The following is a 24,748-nucleotide window of genomic DNA, read 5'->3' on the forward strand; positions in this document are numbered from 1 at the left end:
GAGCTCTGCTTGAAGACTGACTGTTCTCAGGGGCAAAATTACTGCAAAAAGTAACTTTGTAATTCTTAGCCCTATCTGAGCATCAGGCAGTCCTCAGTCTTATCTGAGCAGCAGACAGACCTCAGGGCCACTATGCTGGAAACAGTTGCCCTTCTGTCTAAACCTGGCTTCCAAAATCCAGCACATAAGCCCATCTACCAGAACACTAAACACCTACTTTGTTATTCCAACTCAGCTCTAGCGTTCTTGTATTTTTAGCTGAAGTTTCTTCCCCTCTTCATCATTAGGAGCAGTGATACAGAATTAAACAATTTCAACAGAGTTGTTTATATTCCTTTGCTAAAATGGATGTGTGATCCTGGCCCATAATATTTATACATGTTTTCCTTTTTACTTAATTGTAATTAACATGCTGTTTATTGCATTCCTTTTACCTTTCCTTAAGAATTTGCTTTTTCCTTCAATTGTTTGCAGTGGTATCTTTTGAATTTCCTCCCTCTTATTTATTTTTGGCATAAATAATAATTGGTGCTACAGTGGGAGTTTGATAAAGCTTTTTATTATGTTCCTTTTGTCCAACAGCAATCATAAGACATTAAAAAATATCTAAATAGTTTGTCCAGAGTTACAGAACAAAAGAGAATCAGGTTTAAATAGGAGTTTGTGTTCTTAATTTTCCATGTTCTGTTTTTATTAAAAGTCCAGGTCTCCTTCTATTATTTCTGTTTTTTTCTAAGTCCTTTAAATTTTCTTTCGCACCTTAATTTGAATTTTTCCTTCACTTCTTATGTTTTTTTTGGTTTGTTTTTAAAATGTGTTTTGAACTGTCGCAACAAATTCACACCTTCTTAGTTCAAGAAAGTGATGTTAAGCCAGATTTTTGGTCAATGTTAGCTAGTTAAAAACCTAATATTCCACGTTCATAAAACACACGCTTTCTCTAGGTTGATAAGTTAATTGTGTTAGAAATTTAATAACATACTTGGAGAAAATACACTGAGGGGATCCCCACCTTTACCTTACTCCAAAATAGTTACAAATATATTAAAAGCTTAACTTTTTAAAAATCTAAACTTCCAGGAGAATGTCTACATATTGAAGCAATGTACCAAAACCACAAAAAAAAATTAATATGTTTGACTGCATATAAACATGACATTAAAAATCCTCAATGTTTTAAGGCAACAGAAATTGCTGAAAATAATTAATATCTTATACATTATAGTAATCAGTAGCAAATATGTGAATGTCACAATATAAATGAAGGAAGGTACATGAACATTCTCTATAAATGAAAAATAGCCATATGAAATTACATTTAACCTCCTCTCTAACCAAAGAAAAAAATCAAAATAATAATGCGCTATCATTACTTCCTATAAATAACACAATTTAAGTCATTTTAAATACCTGTCATGTTTTTTTCACACTGATTTCAATTCTTTTTCAAAAACTCCTGAATTTTTTAATTTTCCTCAATGAATACTTGTTGCTTTTATAATGACAAAATGGCACTTGAACAAATATATGGGTATATATTTAATGTCTTCTCTGCAAGCATAAGACATGACTAAGAAGAATCCAGGTTTTTAAGTTGATTCTGCTGATTATATTTCCTAATTCCACTATATATCAATGAACAAAAATACTCTTTGTTCCTTGAAAATAAGAATTAACAAAAGCAGAGAATTTCCCGAGTTAATGACATCCTATGGCAATATTTCACTGCCAGGACAGCAGCACACTTAACCATGATAAGGGCTGTTTTGTGGAAAATGCTCTCTGTAAGGTCAACAGCCCGTGTAAGTTTAACTCCATAATTGATCCCTGAGACATTGTCTGAGGTGTTAGGTGAAGTGTTCTAGAATTGTTTAGGGTTCAGCGGAAATGGATTGGCCATAGTAAAAGGAAATTTTAAGATAAATAGGTTATCAAGAAGGATGTATTTTTCTTTCGTGACAAGCATGTAGATTCTATCCATTGATTTCAAAATATTAAATTTCATCTTAGTGTAAGCAATTTTTGAGTTTTTGTGAATAACTCTTAAAATAGAGTCCTCAGAGAAGCAGACGGTGAGCATTGTATAGGCCTCTATTCATTATAACCCAAATTTAATATCAGACAGGCATCACTTTTTATAGGCAGTCTACATATATTATCTGATTAGTCCTTGTAATTACCCTTTGAAGTAGGATCACTGAATTTTTTTTTTTTACAAAAGAGAAGGAAATCACAATGCAAGGAGTCTAAATACTCTGAGGAAAGGCCATGAGAGGCAGGATTTGAACCCCTGACAAGAATGACTGCACAGCAGGAATTTGTACTCTGAAAACTATACTGCCTCCATATTACTCTTCAGTAATCTTTTTTTTAAATATTTATTTATTTATTTATTTATTTATTTATTTATTTATACAAGAACTGGGGTACAGGTCAGAAGCGCAGGAGGGTGAGAGAATTCACCAGAGTCAGAGCGGGGAGCAGAACAGGTGGACTGACAAAATACACTGCTGAGGGGAGCAGCGGGCACGGCAGGAGAGGTCTGCGGGCCATGTGGGACCTTCGTTGACCGCGGGATCAAACCGGCACTGCAGAGGCTTCAGACAGCTTTGCAGCGCTGCACTCAGCCGCTGCGCCACCGGGTAGGCCCTACTCTTCAGTAATTTTCACCTTCCTCCCAACAATTGACTGCATAGTATAAGATAATCTCTCCCCCTTGTCTGTGCCTTTGGGTGGCAAAGCAGAAAGAGCTTGAGTTGTATATTCTAACTTGCATTAAATCTTGTTCCACTATTGTTTCCTAAATTAGTTATTTCTTTGTCTATAAAAAGGGGGAAAGTCATACCTCAGAAAGCTGTTATGAAGATTGAGATAGCATATGTGAAAGTGCTTAGAATAGTGCTTGGCAAATAATAGATGTTTAATAAATATTGGTTTCCTTTCTTCCTTCCTTTGCCAGACAAAAGTCATTCTTCCTTACTAAGTCAGTTTGCATGAAAATATTTCCATGGCTCTCAGTTTATCACAGAATCCTAGAAAATATGCTCACCTAGATCAAGTGACCCTTAGGCATGGGGATTCAGAGGTTTGAAATCCCCCACGTTAGGCAGGGTTTGCTGTGGGAAGTCAAGATAGAAGTGAATGGAACTTGATGTTTTCATTCTCCCTTTTCTGAATCTGGGCAGGCTTTTTATAGTCTTGTAGTTTCTATGACTCTTAATTCCCTTTCATTGCTCCTGTATAACCTGCCCCCATTGCAAAATACATTTTGTACAACTGATCCCCAACTCGTTTATCTACGCATTCTCAAAAATGCCTTATCATTTCCTGCTCCCACATTTTTTTCTCCTGCCAGTTTCTTTCTCTGAAATAACCATCTACCAAAATTTATCTACTAAACTATTACCATAAATGCCTAACACAAATGTCTCCTACTTCAGAACTCTGCTCTGACCACTCTCAAAGGAGGAGACCTAGCCTTCTCTTAAACCATGTACATCACTCAATTCACAGGTTGCAGAGACTTTTGTCTTTGGGGCTGCAAAGGGTACTGAGTGGAATCATGTTTTAAAATGGCACCTGATTAGAAATCTATTGAGCACCCACTCCCAATTTTTTAACTAAAATTTCTATGAAGCCAATAAAAAATGACTTCTCATAAATATACTTGAAACTAAGACTAACAAATATCCTATTATCAGGACCAGAAAGGAATGTCTGTCAATTTGAAGACCAGAACTAGACTGAGAAATTTTAGAAAACTGCTTTTCCACCAAAAATAGATTAAAATTCTTGGTCTAAAAGTAGAACTATTCTTTATTCCTCTTCAACTCATTACCTCCTACTCAGAAATATAGGAACCCTGTCAATCACCCCAATAACCACTAAAATAGTAATAAATGAATAAAAGGAGGGAGCAAGCATTCTTCTATCAGATGGGTGGTATTTTATTGGATATCCTGAATACAATTGCCATAATACCTAACACAGTGACCCAAAAGAGTTAAAAGTAATATGAACTAGAAAAAATGTTTCGAGAACATGCAAGAAATGTTTATCAGGTATGTCAGCATTAGTTTTGAAAAGTCAGCTGTGAAGTCAGATATAAAAGTAGTGGGAAAGTATTTAATATTGATAAAATTTACAATGAAGATATAATTATGCATCTCTTCAAATAATACAATAGCAGAAATATATGAAGTAAAAAACATAAGAAATCTAAGGAAAAATAATGAGCCAATTTGGTGATGCAAGACTCATAATCTTATCTCAGGCTTTAACAAAACAAGCAGGAAAAAGGCTAGGAAAAAAACAGATTGGAATAAAATTTTAATAATATATAATAATAGAAATAAGATGATATATAAGTAGATATGTAGATAATCAAACTAGTTGTTGGAAACAATATCTATAAAATATTTAGAAAATGTATTATTTGTCTCAAAGAAAGAATAAGGATACTGCAAACATTAGAAGTCCAGTCATTTTCTGATTCTTCATGTAATGTAACTAGAAATAAATACAGAAAATAAATTGGCAAACACTTGAATTACCATCTAATTAAAACTACAACTATAGACCATTTAAAAATAAACAAAAATCAGATTATATTCAAACCATAGAATGGCACCAAAGCTGCAAACAGAGAATGATTTATAGGAGTAAAGAACTGATATATTTTGTTTCATGGCTTTTTTTTTTTTTTTTGGTATGTTCTACTAATTTCCCACTGTTTAAAATGAAGCACTAGTCACTTAAATATTTCTTGATGTAGTACTCACTAATAAGCATGCAAAATATCACTTAAAGAAAATAATTTGCAGGGCTAGATAGATGTCTATTCATCCAATCTTTACTCACTTTTGTTTTGACCAGTTTTTCCCTGGTTCTCCATTTCCTTGGATGCCAATCACTTGGCACCATGCTTGATCACTTAACATATACCAAAAACCCCTTTCAGTTTGACAAATTTTGTGAATAAAATCTCTGACTTTGACCCTCAGTCTTGTACATACAATTTTATAGTTACTCCCTGGTTCCACACAGCTAATGCTACTGGTAAGAGGCACTCACACCTTCTAACCCAGACCACAGGGCCTTTATGAGTTGAAAGAATCCCATCTTGCCTCCCACCAAAAGAAAGAAAATTACAGAAGAAATAGGAACTGTAACTCCTTAGAGTGGTCCCTGTGGTGCCTTATCAGTTTATCACACAATTAAATAAATATATGCAAATACACTCTTACCTGCATATACACATTTATGTAGAAGTGGAGGATACAAAGGCTAACTAAGGATTCACTCAAAAGTTATAAAAACTATACCTTTTTAACTTCTAAATTCTATTTTATTTTTATTTTTTATTTTTTTTATTTATTTTTGTATAGAGGCATGCTTTATTTATTTGTTTGCTGGTTTGTTTGTTTGTTTTGTTTATACATGCACTGGGTACAGTCAGAAGCGCGGGAGGGTGAGAGAATTCACCAGAGCCAGAGCGGGGAGCAGAGCAGGCAGAAGGACCGAAGTACACTGCTGAGGGGAGCAGCGGGCGGCAGGAGAGGTCTGCGCGCCATGTGGGACCCTCCTCCGGTGGCCGGGGAGCAGCCGGGGATCGAACCGGCGCCGCAGAGGCCGCGGGCAGCTTCGCAACCCAGCGCTCAACCGCTGCGCCACCGGGGAGGCCCCTAAATTCTATTTTAATGACAATAATTTGAATTGCTTTTCCCTCTGAGCTTGCTGGACTCCTACACATACATGTAAATAAAGATGGTTTATGTCACATCTAATTTCTCAATCAAATGTAATGTTTACTTTTCTTAAATGTTTCACTTAGTATTATTAGGTATTCTATTATTTCTTTTTTTTTTCAAGATTTATTTTTATTTATTTATACAAGCACTGGATACAGTCAGAAGTGCGGGAGGGTGAGAGAATTCACCAGAGCCAGAGCAGGGAGCAGAGCAGGCAGAAGGACCGAAGTACACTGCTGAGGGGAGCAGCGGGCGGCAGGAGAGGTCTGCCATGTGGGACTCTCCTCCGGTGGCCGGGGAGCAGCCGGGGATCGAACTGGCACTGCAGAGGCTGCGGGGAGCTTCGCAACCCAGCGCTCAACCTCTGCGCCACCAGGGAGGCCCTCTATTATTTCTATAACACACATATTTATTAATAAATTGAAATTCATTTTCTCAGCTTGGATTTCTAGCAAGATTGCCAATTTCCTGGAAATAAACTCTGGGAAGTTGCTATAGTCAACTGTAGTACAATAAGAAAAAAAGACATCTGTGCCTTATTTCATTGAATTGTGTTTATTTAAAGAAAGATGAGTCTTTATGATCAAAATAATTCATGTGGCATTGAATCCTAATACCCTTCTTCTCCAATGTAGACGAGGGTCCAACGTATCTCTTACATTGGACATGACTAGCTTGGGGAATGTTGAACCCTTTGTGGCTATACCAACCCCACGGGAGAAAGTAGCAATGGAGTACCTGCAGTCAGCCAGCCGGATTCTCACAAAGTCACAGCTGAGGGACGTCGTGGCAAGTTCACATTTACTCCAAAGTGAATTCATGGTGAGCCTGCTATTTATGATTCATTCTTCAGTCGGTACTTTGATTTACTAGGAACTAGAGGCTCATACTAAAATGACACTGTGCTCCACTTCTGCAGTTTATAATAAACAGGTGATCAACTTGGATGCATTTTTTTTAAAAGATTTATTTATTTATACAAGAACTGGGGTACAGGCCAGAGGCACGGGAGGGTGAGAAAACCCTCAGGGTGACAGAGCAGGGAGCAGAACAGGCAGATGGACTGAAAACACTGCTGAGGGGAGCAGTGGGCAAGACAGAAGAGGTCTGCTGCGCCATGCGGTAGCTCCCTGGCTGGCCAGGAATCAAACCCACGCTGCAGAGGCTGTAGACAGCTTTACAGTGCTGCACTCAACCCACTGCGCCACTGGGGAGGCCCTTGCATGCATTAGTTTTAGATCCACTCTCCAGCTATTGATAGATAAGTAGTCAAACCAGAGGAAAGAGGTAAATTCAGGCAGAGTATGTCGGAGACAGCCAGGCAAAGATGTGTCAAGAAAAGAAGCTGGTTAGAGAAGAGGCATTTCAGGAAGACAGAACATCCTTGCTGTCTGTTTGGGGCATTAAATTGTTCAGTTTGGGAAGTGGCAACTGTTGAACTGTTTTTATACCTCAGAGGTATAAAAAATCTGAGTCTTACTATCTGTAAGTGTTCAACTTTATCTTGTATTCTAAAAAGATCACTCTCTCTGTGGGGAAGTTAGCATTAGAAAAGGATATTACAAAGGTTCTGGGAGAGAATTCTGTGGAACTGTGCTGGTGGTCTAAAATAAGATAGTAACAGTGAAATGGGGAGGAGCTACTAGAATCCACAAGGAGTGGGGCTTATTAGGTGAAGCAGACAAAAAAAAAAAAAGAAGTCATGGATGATACCCTAGTTGTTTGCTGTTTTTTTTCTTTTACTGTCTAATGAAATAAAATACACTTTAATTAAATAAAAAACACAGGACAAAAGCCAAGTATAGCTTAAAAATGAGGGTGAGTTTCAGCTAAAAATCATGGTTATCCATCATTATTGCTTATGATAGCTGAATGCATGAAAACACATTTCTACCCAGAGAGCAGGGAAACAGATTAAACCTACTTCCTAAGTCATATATATTGAGTATAACAAATTGGCCATTCTAGGGTCAGTTAAGATATTTACAACCACCCTAATGGTAAAAGGTCCAGCAGGGGTTGACCCATTAGCTTCATCAGCTATTATTGTGTCCAAAGTAAATTGCATGCATACCATTGTAATAATTAGACGGTGTAGTGTGTCATTTTTTTTTTAATGTGAAGCAAATGAGATATTTTTCAATAGATGAGGAAAATGACAGATAAAAGAAATGGGCAATTATTGCACAGTTAGCCGAAGTCACACCTAGATTTTTTCTAAAACTACAGATAGATCTTTGTTTTATGAGCTAAACCCTAGCCAGTCGACTTCCCTGTAAGGAGCAATGAGGCCAAGAAGAAGTCCCAAAGAGAAAGATAATGCTGGAAGATGACATATTGTCAATGTGTGACATAGAGCAAAAAGAAGCAAGGGAAAATAAAGATATTACCTACTTCATGACTTTCACAATGCAGATTAATCTTTGTGAAATTACCAACCATGAATATATGGTTTATTTTGAACAATTCAACAGTTTTGCTTATATTAGTAACTTGGACCTGAGAATTTAGAATGTTTCATTGGAGTGGAGATTAGAAATGAATATCTAAAATAATGAATATCCAAAATAAATATCTAAAATAATACAAGGTTAGGGAAAAAAAACTATACTGTAGACCAAGTCTAAAATTTATATGTCTGACTCCTCCAATTTTCAGATTGTCTATGAACTGGGACCATTTGATTTAATTTATAGATAATTTCTTTCACTTCACTAAATAGGAAGCTGTGGTGGTCTATTTTTCATTGGAAAACATTTAAGTAAGAAAAATATTTGCTATGTCGAAGGATACAAGTTATTTTATTTCATATTAACCTCATCTAAGCAATTCTTTGCAGAATTTTAAGTTAAAGGACATACTATTTTATATAATCAAATCCTGAAATATTTGTGTGGACCTTTAGGAAGACTGCTTAGCATTTCCTTTGTCCCAGCCTGGTAGGGGTGCTCACCTTTTTTTTTTACACCTAATGCACTTCCTTAGTGTCACTTCTGCTATAATTGTTCTCTCTCCAGACATTGTGGTACAGACATATATTCTGACTAAATAAAACATTTACATCCTTGTTAGGTAGGAGAAAATAGCATCTGGATGTCCATCATTAAAAATACTTCTTTTGTGTATATGTACCACATCTTCTTGATCCAGTCATCTATTTTGGGGCACTTGGGTTGTTTCCAATTACTCAGCAATCAAAATTGCAGCAACATGGATGGAGCTGGAAGGGATCATGCTCTGTGAAATAAGCCATAAAGAGAAAGAAAAATACCGAATGGTCTCACTCATAGCAGGAATTTAGAAAACCTAAATTAGGAGCCAGGAAAAAAGACTAATTATATTAAATTAAAAATCAAAATCAACAAGTAACTATAAACCGGAGACACACTGGGGGGTAGGGGGGAAAGGGGAGTAGGATCAAAACAAGGGGGTGGGAATTGTATGGGGACTATAACCAAGATGAAAATGCATACATTGTGCAAAAATGAAAAATAATGTAAAAATATATAAAATTAAAAAAAATACTGCTTTTACAACCATAAAGGGAAAAATATTATCACAGGCCATTTCTTAATACAAAAGAGCATATCATCATCTCTTGAATCAACAACGAAATTCCCTTTGTATTTACCATTTGGAGAGGGAAGATTTAATAATCTTAAGAGAGTCATGATTAATGTTAAATGAGAATCCATCAGGGTGAAAGTTTTGGCGCTGGTCATACATAAAGATCTGAGAAATTTTGAATACATTGTTAAAAAATTCAATATCTTAGCTGCCTGTTTATATATTTCCAGCGGTTATTTCAGAAGAGGAATTTTGAAATCTAACTAAAGTTTTATATGTCTTTTTAATTGCTGCATATAGAACAAAACTTTCTGACACAGAGAGCTGTTTCTTAGAGTTAGCCTGTCAGGATGCAGTTGATATGTTTATGAAAGGAAGGGTGTTGGTCAACCAGAGGTGGCAATCTGTTGCTTTATAAATGACTTTGAAGTGCAATAGTGTTCTGGTTCAGATGGCCCCCTGTGAAGATTTTCTTTGGGCAGCATTAGATGCACTAATTTGATCTCATTTATTTTTGCAGGAAATTCCAATGAACTTTGTGGATCCCAAGGAAATTGACATTCCACGTCATGGAACTAAAAATCGCTATAAGACCATTTTGCCTAGTAAGTTTCTTGAATTAAATAGCTTGTATTAGAAAATGCAAGCCTTCCCCCTACCTCACTATTTCCCAGTCTCATAACATGCAGATATACATAAAATTTAGAGCTACAAAACCATATAAGACTAATAATCATTCAAGTGACCTGAGGTTAGTAACTTTACCTTATAACATTAAAATGATTAGTTGACAATTCTAGTACACACCAAGTTCTAAAAGATTATTGTGACACACTTTTATGGTCAATTGATTTTTGTCAAGGGTGTCAAACAATTCAATGGGGAAATGATACTTTTTGATAGATGGCACGGAAACAATTGGATAGCAACATGCAAAAAATTAAATTGACTCTGCCTCATCCCACATACAAAAATTAATTCAAAATGGATCAAAGACTTAAATATAAGAGATGAAATTATGCAGCTCTTAGTATGAAACAGATGTAAAATCATCATGACTTTGAATTAATCAATTATTTCTTAGAAATGCCACCAAAAGTATAAGCAACAAAAGAAAAAAATAAATTGGACTTCATTAAAATTAAAAAGTTTTATCCCTCAAAGGACACCATCATAAAATAGACAACTCACAAGCTGGGAGGATATTTGTAAAGGGATTTATTGTATCTTAAATATGTAAAGGACTCTTACAGTTCAACAATATAAAAACAAATAACATAAATTAAAAATGGGGAAAGGACTCAAATATTTTGGGGAGGAAGTAACACTGTCAATGAATGACTAAACAACCCAATATAGGGTTTTGGCAAAATACACAAACAACTCCAGGCAATAGCTATGGAAAGATGGAGTCACAAATTATTTTTCCCTCTATTAACTGAAACAGTGAAGTCTTCACAAGTCAATCCATTAATTCCTTAATAAGACAGCAAATGTTTCATATTTATGGTAATATTAAGAATTACTGTTTTTTTAAAGATTTATTTATTTATGCATACAAGAACTGGCATACAGGCCAGAAGATACAGGCCTCTGGTGAGAGGATCCACCAGAGACAGAGTCGGGAGCAGAACAGGCAGAATGACTGAAATATATTGCTGAGGGGAGCAGCAGGCGAGACAGAAGTCTGCTGCACCATGTGGGTGTCTCCCTGGTCAGGGATCGAACTCATGCTGCAGAGGGTGCAGATAGATTCACAGTGGTGAAGGTTAACCCTTTGCACCACCAGGGAGGTCCCAAGAATTACTGTTAATGATGTTTTCAGGCTTCTTTTCTGGTGCTGTTGGAAATACATCATTAAAGATCACTAACACATATTTTTTTTATTTAGTCAATTATTTTTTTTATTTTTTACATCATTGTTCATTTTTAAACAATATTTGCTTCCCCCCACCCCCTCAGGCGTAGTCCCCATAGAGTTTCCTTCACCAATGCACCCATGCACCATCACCTCAGTCCCCTGTGCTCCTCCCTCCCTCCCTCTGATCCCTCTCCCGCCTCCTCCCCTGCAGTATGTCTCTGGTTTGTAACTGTTTTTGCTTTGTTGTGTTTTGTACTGTTATTATTTTTTTACACTGATGTCTTATTTGGTTCCCCTATATTCCTGCTATAAGTGAAACCATCCGATATTTTTCTTTTTCCTTCTGGCTTATTTCACTGAGCATAATTCCTTCTAGTTCAATCCATGTTGCTGCAAATGGCATGAGTTTATCTTTTTGATTGCTAAATAATATTCCATTGTGTATATATGCCACATCTTGATCCAGTCATCTATTTTTGGGCATTTGGGTTGTTTTCAGGTTTTACCTATTATAAATAGTGCTGCAATAAACATAGGGATACAGGTGTTCTTTTGAATCAATGTTTTTGTGTCCTTTGCATAAATTCCTAGGAGTGGAATTGCTGGGTCATATGGTAGCTCCATTTTTAGTAGACTGAGGAACCTCCAGACAGCTTTCCATAGTGGTTGGATCAGTTTGCACTCCCACCAGCAATGCAGGAGAGTTCCTTTTTCACCATTGCTTGTTTTTTTGATAGGTGCCATTCTTACTGGTGTAAGGTGGTATCTCAATGTGGATTTAATTTCATTTCCCTGATTAGAAGGAATGTTGAACATTTTTTCATATGCCTGTTGGCCATTTGCATTTCCTCTTTGGAGAAATGTCTTTTAAGTTCTTCTGCCCATTTCTTTTTTTTTTTTTTTTAAAGATTTATTTATTTATTTATACAAGCATTGGGTACAGTCAGAAGCGGGGGAGGGTGAGAGAATCCACCAGAGCCAGAGTGGGGAGCAGAGCAGGCAGAAGGACCAAAGTACACTGCTGAGGGGAGCAGCGGGCGGCAGGAGAGGTCTGCGCGCCATGTGGGACCCTCCTCTGGTGGCCGGGGAGCAGCCGGGGATTGAACCGATGCTGCAGAGGCTGCGGGCAGCTTCGCAACCCAGCGCTCAACCGCTGCGCCACCTGGGAGGCCCTCTTCTGCCCATTTCTTGACAGGATTGTTTATTTTGTTTTGTTGAGCCGTGTGAGTTCTTTGTATATCTTTGTGATCAGGCCCTTATCCATTGAATGGAGTGCAAAGATTTTTTCCCAATCAGTGGGGTGTCTCTCTGTTTTAGTTAATGTCTCTTTGGCTGTGCAGAAGCTTTTCAGTTTGATGTAATCCCATGTGTTTATCTTTTCCTTGACTTTCTTTGCTTCAGGTGATGAGTCTTTAGAGATGTTATTACAATGTATGTCTTGTAGTGTTTTACATATATTTTCTTCTATATATTTTATGGTTTCAGGTCTTATGTCCAGTTCTTTTAACCATTTTGAATTGATTTTTGTGCACGGTGAAAGGTAATGGTCTAGTTTCATTTTTATTGTGTGTGGTAGTCCAGTTTTCCCAGCACCATTTATTGACCAAACTGTCTGTGTTCCATTGCATGTTCTTTGCTCCTTTGTCAAAGATCAGTTGTCCATATAAGTGTGGCTTTATTTCTGGCTCTCTATTCAGTTCCATTGGTCTGTGTGGCTGTTTTTGGTCCAATACTGAACTGTTTTAATTATTATGGCTTTGTAGTATAGCTTGAAGTTTGGAAGAGTGATACCTCCTTCCTCCTTTGTTTTCATCAGTAGGGCTTTGGCTATTCATGGTTTTTTGTGATTCCATATTAATTTCATCAGTATTTGTTCTATTTCTTTGAAGAATGTCATTGAGATTTTTATTGGAATAGTGTTGAATCTGTATATTGCTTTTAGTAGGATGGACATTTTAATAATGTTAATTCTTAAAATCCATGAGCAGGGGATGTCTTTCAATTTCTTTGTGTCTTCTTCTATTTCCTTTAATGGTGTTTTATAATTTTCTTTGTATAGGCCTTTCACCTCTTTTGTTAGTTTTATTCCCAAGTATTTGATTTTTTTGTTTCAATTGTAAAAGGGATGGTTTTCTTGATTTCTTCTTCTTCAGATTGATTGTGTATAGCAAGGCTACTGACTTTTGTGACTAACACATATTTTTAATTAGTTAATTCTCTTTACCCAAGGTTTATTCTCAATTGAAAAATTTTAATAGCCATAACTGACTGAAGGGAAGGGAAAAAAGAAAGTACTATATATTAGAACTGGTGCTTCTCTATCTCTCTCTTTCTCTTTGTCTCTTAAGATTTCTCAACTAAGTTTTACCAAGCATAATATAATAATGCCATATACATCCATTACAATTATCATATTTATGCATGCAATCTCAGAAGGATTTGGAAATTACTAGGATTATTTTAAAAGTTTAGTTTTTTCTATTTCCTGCCCAGATGATATCAGGCAACCACTTCGTAGTCCTGTGTCAGCTTTTCCATTCCCAGAACTGGGCGGTTCACTTGAACCAGGGCACCTGTGCTGACAGCTGATGTTGGAAATGATGGATTTTCTATTGAAAATGTCTGTCCTGAATACTCCACCCATGCTCCATTGCATAAAATATAATTTTGTAAATATAGCCTGAACAAGCCGCCCCATTGATTGAAAATCATCAGAGAGGACTGGAATGAATATGCAAACCTGTTCCTTATGTTTTAGTTTAGGCTATAATATGAGTTAATTACAAAAATAATGAGCAAATAATTAAGATTTAAGTATTGTGATTGTTTTTGTTGTTAAAGTCCACAGTAAACCTTACAGTGACCTTGGGAGGTCACTTAATTTGAGGGTATCTGGCAGTAGAAGTGGATGGCCTAGAACCAATTAAATTATAGCTGGTTCTCTAAGGACAGTGTCAGTCTGGCTCAGAACACTCTCAGTGGTAGATCAAAGTGCTAACTAAGTGGAAGATTAAAGTACTAACAAATTATTTTGAAATATATAAACAGATATTAGTTGTGAAACTGTCTCTGTGTCCTAAATTAAATCAATGAGAAAAATAAGCAATTGTAGGGTAAGGAAAAATGTCAGACTTTTCTGCCCTCCTACCATTAGGATAGATGATGGATCCTTGCAGTCCTGAATGCATGCCTGATGGTGGGCACCTGGAATAGGGTGGGGGGGGGGCATAGGTAGATGGGATTCACCTGGGCTGAGACTGGGCTTTTAAGAGCGGTGTCATGGGGACGCCAGGAGAAGCCAAAGGAGAAGCCGAGAAAGAAGCAGCAGAAGCCGAGAGAGAAGCCGAGAACACCGGAGAACCCAGATAGAGTGAAGACTTGCTGGGGGCTGGGAGGACTGCCAGCCTCCTGGCCCCCCAGCACCCTTGCCTTTGTACCAGGTAAATCCCAATAAAAACCTGCAAAAAGCCACTGAGGACTCTGACTCCTCCTTTACCCGGTCTGCTGGATCAGAAAACCTGCACTGTGTCCATTCCTGCTCCCTACAGCAATCATATATAAATATGAAATTATTTGCATATCAATGAAGTATGGCAATGATACATTTTATGTATATTTCTTCCATGAGATCAACTTATTGATACAAGTATAAAAGAAAATACATAAAATTTAAGAGCACTAATTGCTCTGGCCATCATTTCATATTTTAAAATATTTCTTATAATGTTCATACTTTATTACCCATTTTATTATATTAAGTACCTGGAAGAAAGTAGCTACACATATAAGTTGTGTGGCTGAAATATTCAATAGCCATTTTTCCTAACAAGTCTTACGTGGTTCTTAAAAAAGTGAGTTTTTAAAGAAAAACTATAAAGGCAGGAATGACCACTGAGCAGGTTTTCTTTGATCCCATGCAGACCGGGTAAAGGAAGAATTAGAGTCCTCAGTGGCTTTTTGCAGGCTTTTATTGGGATTTAGCAGGTACATGGCAGCAGGGGTGCTGGGGGGCCGGTAGGCTGGCAGGCCTCCCAGCCCCCAGCAGATCTTCACTCTGGGCTCTCTGGCCTTCTCTCGGCTTCTCTTTAGGCTTCTCCTGGTGTCCCCGTGACGCCGCCCTTAAAAAAAAAAAATCCCAGTCTCAGCCCAGGTGAATCCCATCGACCTACGCCCACACCCTACTCCAGGTGCCCGCCATCAGGCATGCATTCAGGACCGCAAGGATCCATCATCTATCCTGATGGCAGGAGGGCAGAAAAGCCTGACATTTTTCCTTACCCTACAAAAACCATCTTACTTTGCCAAGATCAGAGCTATCCATTGACACTCTCTGCAATGATGGAAATATTCTGTATCTCCAGTATGTTATCTGCAAGCTTCAACTGGCAACTGGACATTTAACATATAACTAGTGAGCTCAAGGTATTGGTTTTAAAGTTTTATTTTAATTCATTTAAGTTTAATGAGCTATTTCTGGCTAGGGCTACCATAGCGAACAATGCATACCTTGAGATTTCCCTCTCCCCTGCAACAAATTTGAAGGTAATTTCCAATCACCAGACCCTGCTTTCCCTTCATTTCCCACTTATCTTGACTTCATCTCTGAAAAAACAATCTGATTCCTCTCATCCCTGCCTCTGCTCAGCACTCATCTCATCACTTCTCTTGACTTCAAAACTCACGTGGATTTTTTTTCCTGAAGAGAAAATCTTAAGAACAGAAAAGTTTTGGACACAATTTCATGTGAAACCAATCAAAATATCAAGGTTTAGGTAACAGTTCTTTGGTTAAATAAAAGACATAATATTGCCAGAAAGTATTTTATAGAGACCAAAATGGGGAAATTTCGTGTGTTCTAGTCACTAAATCTGTATGTGTTCAATAATTATTGAGAGAAAAAAAGAAGGAAGGAATGGGAGGAAGGGTGGGAGAAAAGAGAAGGAAGAAATGAAAAGACATAGAAGAGAATAAGGAAAAGTAATTGGTGTTCATTTAATATTTGTAACAGTAATTGGCATTGTCCAGATGTATCATAAATAGTATCCAAATGCTTAACATAGAGCCCAGAAATATCTGTTCTGAAAAAAATTGTAATAATATTTATTTAAAGATTTATTTATTTTTATTTGTACAAGCACTGGGTTCAGTCAGAAGCGCGGGAGGGTGAGAGAATTCACCAGAGCCAGAGCGGGGAGCAGAGCAGGCAGAAGGACCGAAGTACACTGCTGAGGGGAGCAGTGGGCGCAGCAGGAGAGGTCTGCGCGCCATGTGGGACCCTCGCTGGTGGCTGGGGATTGAACCAGAGCTGCAGAGGCTGCAGGCAGCTTCGCAGCCCAGCGCTCAAATGCTGCGCCACCAGGGGAGGCCCAGAAAATTATAATAATTTTGACTAATAACTAGAGTGAAAGGCTTAGCAAATAAAATTATAACAGTAGTGATGAAAATAACTGCATTAAAATAATGATGATAAAGCTTTTCTATTCTTGGCTTTTAAAGTACAAACTCACTTCAAAAAGGGTTTGTTTGGAACCCTACATTTCCCTACTTGCTGATATGTTGTATTCTTGTTTTGTGGGAAAAAAATATTTATAAATTTTTGTATACTTGCAAATACCATAAATCACGAATCTCCAACATAAACTTAATTTAGACAGCTAACCTGCTTCTAAGAAGTTTATAGTGTCAAATTCCCAAGAAATTTTGTCTATCATAGCCATTATTAAAAAAAGAAAAATGTGGACCTCTTATGAAGTCTTACTGGTTGAGGACATTTGTGGAATCTTCTAATAAATAGCAGGTAGCGAAATCAATAAAGTTTCCCCAACGCTTTGCTAAGAAAGTCAAAAGCAAGGTTTTTTTCTTATAGAAATTACTTCTGATATTAGCCACCCACCAAACAGAAATCACAAATGATAGAAAAGTTAATTAAATGCAACCCTTGCCCTCATGGGTCTAACCACAACATCTTAAGTTAAAAACTAAAGCTAAGTAAAAAACTGAAGCTCAGGGAACCCAAGCAAAGAACGGAATGCCTAATTTTGCCTGCAAAGACCAGGGAGACGTCCAAAAGAGGTATTTCTTGAACTGAGTCCTAAAGAAAGAGGAAGACTTCACTATATAGAGAAGGCAGGGGAATGATTTGTACAAAAGCATCAACACTGCAAGAATGTAGACTGTTTGGGAGAGTGCTGTAGGTCCACGTGACTAGATCATATGGTACTGGGGAAAGTGGCTATTGATGAGGCTGTGGGAAAAGAGAGAACTGTTGCACCTGCTTAATAAGGAGTTTGGATTTCATCCTCTAGATAGGGTGGCCACTAGCCACTTATGGCAACATATATTTAAATTTAAATTAATTAAAATTTAATGAAATGAAAAGTTTAGCTCCTTGGTTTACTTGACACATTTCAAGTGCTCATTAGCCACACATGGCTACTGACTACAGTTTGGGCAGCACAGACGGAGAACATTTCCATCATCACAGAAAACCACTGAGCAACACTGCTCTTGGCTGTCTGAATTGGTGATGAGTGTTCATAATAAAATGAGTGCAGCGGGCAAGTAAGTTTATATATAACACTTTCTTGGAAATTCACAAAGTACATCAGTATAATAAAGACTGAGAAATCCTACAGTAAAAAAGAATGTGATTGAACTCTGTTTAATTCTGTTTCTCATATTTACTTGATTACTAGAGGCACCCCCCTTTTTAAGATGATCTGATTTGTAAGTTATGTGATCTGATTCCATGTGTTAGAGAAGCAATCATTTATTGATAGCATGAGGGGAATATTGCTACGGGCACTTCGGAACCATGGATGATGGCATTTGGGCAAGGGAATGATGTGATCAGATTTTTTTTTTTTTTACAAAGACAGCCTTGGCAACTATGAGAAGGATGGATTGAAAAATAATAAGACTAAATACAGTAAGACTACCTGGGACATTCAGGTACCTGTGTAATAAGACAGTCATAGGGAGATGAAGATGAGACAGACCCCAGAAGGTTTTTAGGAGGCTAGACAAAATGTATATGATTAGACACAGTGGGCCAAATCCTATAGGACAGCTTGTTTTCAAATGTGGGCTCTGGTGCATTAGCATGCCCAACAAGTAACAGATGGGATATGTGGAGTTTCACAAACCTGGGCTATATAGAAAGAAATAAGAAAAAGATGAACATGGTCTATGAATGAAGACAGTAGTCTAGCCTTGGAGATATACTTGGGAGTCCTCAGGATAAGGATAGTAATTAAAGTTATAGGAATAAATCAATCACCCAACAAGGCAGTGCCAAGTGAGCACAGAGGACAGCCAAGTCAAATCCTAGAGTTAGCAACATTAAAGGGGGCAGATGAAACAAGCAGGAAATGTAAAAGAGACCAATGAAAAGACAACAGGAAAACCAAAATACTGTATCTTGAGATCAAAGGGAAAGGATAAATCCAAAAAGATGCAGTCAACCACTTGGAATGCGTTCGAGAAGGCACAAAGAAAAGGACTACAATGAGCTCAGTGGGTTTAGTGACATGAATAACAGCAAACTCTGCTAAGACTAAGGTTAGGATGGACTGATGTGTGTATGAAGAAAAGGGAATTACAGATGAGGCCATAGGGACAGTGAAAATAATCAACTCTCAGAAACTTCTGTCTAGAGAAGGCTAACAACAGAACAGTTGCTAGAGAGAATGCATAGAACTGACATCTTAAAAAATGAAAGGGACCATTGACATCCATGCCATTGGCATGTACTGAGGGTCATCTGTCTTTATAAAGCACTGTACTAGATACTAGATTTTATAGAGACAATAAAAAAATCCCCATTCTTGTTTTCAAGAGGCTCAGAGTGGACAAGATAAAAGAAGTGATAAAAAGACACATTGATCTTAATTCATTTTGTAAATGTTGGTAAAAACACTTAACATATGTGGTCCACAAAGAACCTTTCAGCTTCTTGATGGAAAGTGACCTTAGAATTTAAGGCAACAAAGTGCTTTTGAATGTTTGATGCCAGCTCACTTCACCAGAGCATCTGCACAATGCGGGCTCCATATGATGAGGCTGACCTTGGACACTTCGCCAGGAACCCAGTCTCTGCTTTAAAGAAAGTCATCTGCTTCAGGGCCACTTGTTCAAGCATACCTTTTCTAGGGGGGTTCTGACGAAAAGCTCAAATCCCAAGTCCCAACAGAGTCCAGTGTTACTGAGTCTAGTACTGCAACTGCTCGTTCAGATGGTATCTATGACTCAAACAGTCCCCACCACTTCCAGCCTAACTACCTCTTGCCACTGTGTGGCCTTAGGTGAGTTACTTTTTTTTAAAGCATCTAATTAATTTCTTTATATATGTAATATATTATAGAATATATAATATATATATTACATCAGGTGTAGTCCCCATAGAATTTTCAGCCCCAATTCACCCATGCACCATTACCATAGACCCTTGTGCTCTTCCTGCCATTGTTTTGATCCTTCTCCCTCCCCCTCCACAACAGAATGTCTCTGATTTATAGATGTATTTGGTTCGCCTATATTCCTCCTATAAGTGAAATCATCTGATATTTTTCTTTTTCCATCTAACTTATTCCACTGAGCATAATCCCGTCTAGCTCCATCCACGTTGCTGCGTATGGCATGAGTTTATCTTTTTTGATTGCTGAATAGTATTCCATTGTGTATATATACCACATCTTCTTGATCCAGTCATGTATTTTTGGGCATTTGGGTTGTACCTCTCTGCATTTACATTTCCTAACAAAGAGAATATTACCTTTGTAGAAATATGATGATTTAGTGACATGTGACTTAAACACTGTCAGCTACTTATTTCCTACAACTATCGACTCCCCAGTGAAAGCAACGATGATGATGTCAGTCCAGTGTTTTGTGTCAGTTTCTGTCAGAGTGACTCAGTTGGGTGGCTCTGATTCAGGGTCTTTATGAGATTTCAGTTGAGACATCTGCCACAGCTGCAGTAAGTGGGCTTCCCTGGAGGCGCATTCACAAAGCTCCTGATGGGAGACCTCAGCATCTCATCACTCCTCTCTCCGTAAGGATGCCTGAGTGCACTCGTACTCTGGAAGTTGGCTTCCTCCAGGAAAAACAGCCCAAGGAGGAAGCTAGGATGCCTTTTATGGCCCAATCACACACCACCACTTCTGCCATATTCTATTTATTAGAAGTGAGTCATTAATTCTTGCCCACGCTCAAAGGAAAGGGAAATTAGTCTCCATTTTTTTGAGGAGTGTCAAAGAATTTGTGGCTCTATTTTTAAACCACCACTGTCCCCACAGGGTAGTTAGTCTCTTTCTGAAACTAGTTGTGGTTTTTATTATTTTTAATACTAATTATATATGAAACAAACTTTTGAAATAAATCTTGATCCCACCAAATCGCATTAGATTTTTTATTATCTCTAATAATGTATTCTGTGATAATTTCTTCCTCTAGAAGAAATTTCTTACCTCACCTCCTCTTTGATTTTTCTGAGTTTGACTTGGAAATGTTAGTGCTTGCATTATATTGAGAATGTGATCAATCACAGTTACTGCTAACAAGGGAATAGAAGAAGGGTCCTTTATGCCACACCCCTATCTTTACACCACACTTTTCTGAAAATGGAAACTGAAAAACATTGCATTTGTTGTTAGTCCAGAAACAAATGGTGCAAGCACTAAGATCCCACAAGTTGTGCTGTAATTGTCCACTTCTGTGGCCATCTTTGTATTAGGGAAGCAGCAGAGCATAGTGGCTAAGTGCGTTCTAGAGTTAGACTCGATGAGTTCAAAGCTATTACTTCTTGGCTGTGGACTAATCATTTAACCTCTCTATGTAGGTTTATTATTTGAAAATTGAAGGAAAGAATGGAGCTCATTATTTTAGCTCATTATTTACTATTGTGAAAGACTTATAAAGATTGAATGACATAATACCTGTAAAGCTATGAGAATATAGTCTGACATCTAGTAAACAATCAAATACTGCTGGCTATTTTGTGAACAGACTGAGAACTCATTGATGTCATTAATGTTTATGTTGCAACCTCCTTCTTTCCCTGACTTGCACCACCTCCTACCCCCATGCTGATAGCACAGTACACAATGACTCAATCTCCTCCACCTTGGGAAATCAATAAGTCTGATGAGACATAAGATTGTAAGATGTGGTCAGTTGGAACCTGAGGCTCTGGATGAGATGAACTAGTGAAATACGTAGGAAGTAGAGCATTCAGCCTAGTGTATCTCTGAAGGGAAAGCAGATTCCAAATCCGAGGAATAGGAAAGGGAGCATAAATGGGAAGGGGTTCAAGTATCAGAAACCCATCAATGAATGACACAAAGTATAAATCCATCATCTGAGGTTTATGGGAAAGATTTCTGGCAGAACAGGGGTCAAAATGCATTCAAATGTGCTTTGATCATCATGGAAGAATTAAGAGATAGACACACAGGTGCATCCACAACAGACATTAATACAAGCCTCTAAGTCAACATACAAATGAACAGCTGTGCTCTGTACGAATTATTGGTGTTCTCCAGTACTTAGAAGAGTAAATCTGATTAACGTGTTTTTTTCTTGTTTTCTTCATTAGATCCCCTCAGCAGAGTGTGTTTAAAGTCCAAAAATGTAACTGATTCTTTGAGCACCTACATTAATGCTAATTATATCAGGGTAAGTAAATAAATATAAATTTCCCTCTGAGGAGCATGTCTATATACCATTTGAAATTGTTGGTTTTCTTTTATTCTCCTGAGTAGATTAATTTGATTTATCTTGATGACTAGCAAGCCATTTTGTATTTGCTTAGCCACAATCAACACAGGTAGTGCCCTTTACAATGAGTCTCCTTTTCCCATGAGGCTGTGGTTGCAGTGCTTTATATGGGCACTCTGGTGAGGATGGAGCGTGCTAACCCTCAAATGCAAACGCCTGTGCTAGACTTGACTTGCTAAGATTATCCTGTGAATTGTGCTAAAATCAGTGAAGCTGCCAAAGTCTGTGTTGCTTTTGGACTAGCAGAGCTATTTTGTTCTGAATATCTGTTACCTAAACTAAACTTCCAGTGCAAGGCATGAAGTTCAAAGCCAATGTTTCTGTCTCCGTCCTCAAACTAGGGCTACGGTGGCAAAGAGAAAGCGTTCATCGCCACCCAGGGCCCCATGATCAACACCGTGAATGATTTCTGGCAGATGGTTTGGCAGGAAGACAGTCCTGTGATCGTTATGATCACAAAACTCAAGGAAAAAAATGAGGTATGAACTTTACCCAAGTTCCAAAAGTTATATATTTTCTGTTGCAACAGAAGAGATGTTGTATAAGGAAAATTGCCATGTACTTAAAAACAGATTTAAGATGGAAACTCTGAGATACTTCAGACTAGGTCACTTCGTGCTTCAAATAATGGTAATTGGTTTTATTCCATGAGTGGTAACTTTCTTTCAGATGAATCAATAATATATATACAGATATAGATATAGATATATAGATATGTGTGTGTGTGTTTGTAATTCGTACCCATATAGCTCAATAAGAAAATGAGGGGCTATGAATTCTCACTCTGATGCCATTTGCAGCAACATGGATGGAGCTAGAAGGGAAATAAGTCAGAAGGAAAAAGAAAACTATCAGATGGTTTCAGTTATAGGAGGAATATAGGGGAACCAAATGAAGGACCAAAGGTAAAAATAATAATAATAGTAATAACAATTAAAAAAACACAACAAAACCAAACAACAGGGGCCTGCCTGGTGGTGCAGCGGGTTGAGCGCAGCACTGTGAAGCTGTACCGCAGCCTCTGTAGCGCAAGTTTGATTCCTGACCAGCCAGGGAGATTCCCACATGGTGAGGCAGACTTCTCCTAGGGCACATGCTGCTCCCATCAGCAGTGTATTTTGGTCATCTAACTGTTCTGCTCCCCACTCTATCTCTGGTGAATCCTCTCACCCTCATGTGCCTCTGGCCAGCACCCCAGCTCTTGTATAAAAATAAATAAATCTTTAAAAAACAACAACAATAAAAAGACAACTACAAATCAGAGACATTCTGCCTAGGAGGTGGAGGGAAAGAGACCAGGATGGGGGTGGCAAGAACACGAGGGACTATGGTGATGGTGCACGGGTGAGTTGGAGTGGAAATTCTATGGGGACATTGTAAAAAAATTAATTTAAATAAAATTTGAATAAATAAATATTATACATGAGGGAAAAAAGAGATAAGCACTGCTGATTATAACCCAAGTCATTTGGGGGCACCTACTGTATGACAGGTATCAGTTTTAGTTGTTGGCAATATATTAGCAAACAAAGCACAATGAGACTTGCTTTTGGTCAGTTTTAACTTTCTAGTGGGGGAGACAGACAAAAAAAAAATGAACATAATAAATTCATGGAAATACAGCATATTATAAAGGAGGTGTGTTATGGAGGAATGCTATAGAAAAAACTAGAGCAGGATGAGGGGATTGGGTGTGCTGAGCAGGACAGAGGGGTGAGGGGGAAGAGCAAAAAGTGGCAGTATTAATAGGGTAAGTGGGATGAGCCTCTCTAAGAAAGTGAGATTTGAAGAAGTTGCCTAAACCCAGCAAAGTTCTCATTATCTACATACTAAAAATCCAATAAAGAGATAAAAATCCAATAAAGAGATAAAATTTAATCCTATTTCCATACTAGCAATCTTTACTAATTATCTTGTTTACATAATACTCATTCTGCATTTTGCAACATAAAAACAAAAATTGTGTAATTTCCAAAGGGTGCTATCCTAGGTACTGCTTATATTTTAGGGCATCTTATGAGGATAATTCAGTTTGATTTACTCAGTACTTTTGTTTTCTTGTCAGAATTATTCTACCAAGGTATGACAATAAGAATTTCAGAAAACTGAATTTACCCTCACACCCTTTTGGTTAGTATAATCCTTGAATGTAATATAATCCCTCAGCTAATCAAGAAAATCCAGGCCCACAAATAGTAACTTAGAAGTTTTTAAATTTTTGTTGGTTCTTCTAGTGAAGCATTTTTTCTAAAATGTATCCTGAATTAAAGTATATTTTTGGCCTGTAAATTACATACTTAATTAGTTATATGGCTTACTAAATAAATACATTTCTATGACTCTTACATGAAAGCCTGAACTAAGTAATTAATAACCCTTCATATTCTCATACATACACATTATCGCTCTATCAACGTCCACTAGCAATTTCTAAACAGTTGTTTAAAATCTTTGATATTTTTTCTTTATCAAAGGAAAAGATTCTCCAGTTTAAAAGATGTATTCTCTGTGCATATACATATATGCATATAGAGCGAGCAATTAGATAGTATATCAAGGTAGATAACCTGAAAAACCTCCCACTATAATAATGCCAGCTATATTGGATAAAAGTGAAATAGCACAGATAGCAGAGCTCGAAAAAAAGAAGTAGAGAAAATCACAGTGGTCGAAACCTGAATCACAGACCAAAACCAGGGAGTTGAGGTTAACTTGTGTTTTAGTGATCAAATAGAACTGGAGACAAACTGGATTTACAGGAACCAGGAGCTGGAGCTGAGGCCTTCCATAAAGC

General features: G+C 37.5%; 1 protein-coding gene across 1 annotated transcript in view; it reads left to right on the forward strand.

The window, feature by feature from the left end:
- The window catches only part of PTPRR (protein tyrosine phosphatase receptor type R), a gene marked incomplete at its 3' end in the record, with an annotated part of 234,267 nt that overhangs the window by 178,522 nt on the left and 30,997 nt on the right, over positions 1-24,748 (forward strand). The window contains exons 7-10 of the mRNA XM_084255015.1: positions 6,386-6,572; positions 9,838-9,922; positions 21,773-21,852; positions 22,296-22,433. Coding sequence (XP_084111141.1) covers positions 6,386-6,572; positions 9,838-9,922; positions 21,773-21,852; positions 22,296-22,433 — 490 coding nt within the window. The remainder of the gene's footprint in view (positions 1-6,385; positions 6,573-9,837; positions 9,923-21,772; positions 21,853-22,295; positions 22,434-24,748) is intronic.

This window comes from Talpa europaea, assembly GCF_964194135.1.
Source record: "Talpa europaea genome assembly, chromosome: 15".
Taxonomy (NCBI): domain Eukaryota; kingdom Metazoa; phylum Chordata; class Mammalia; order Eulipotyphla; family Talpidae; genus Talpa; species Talpa europaea.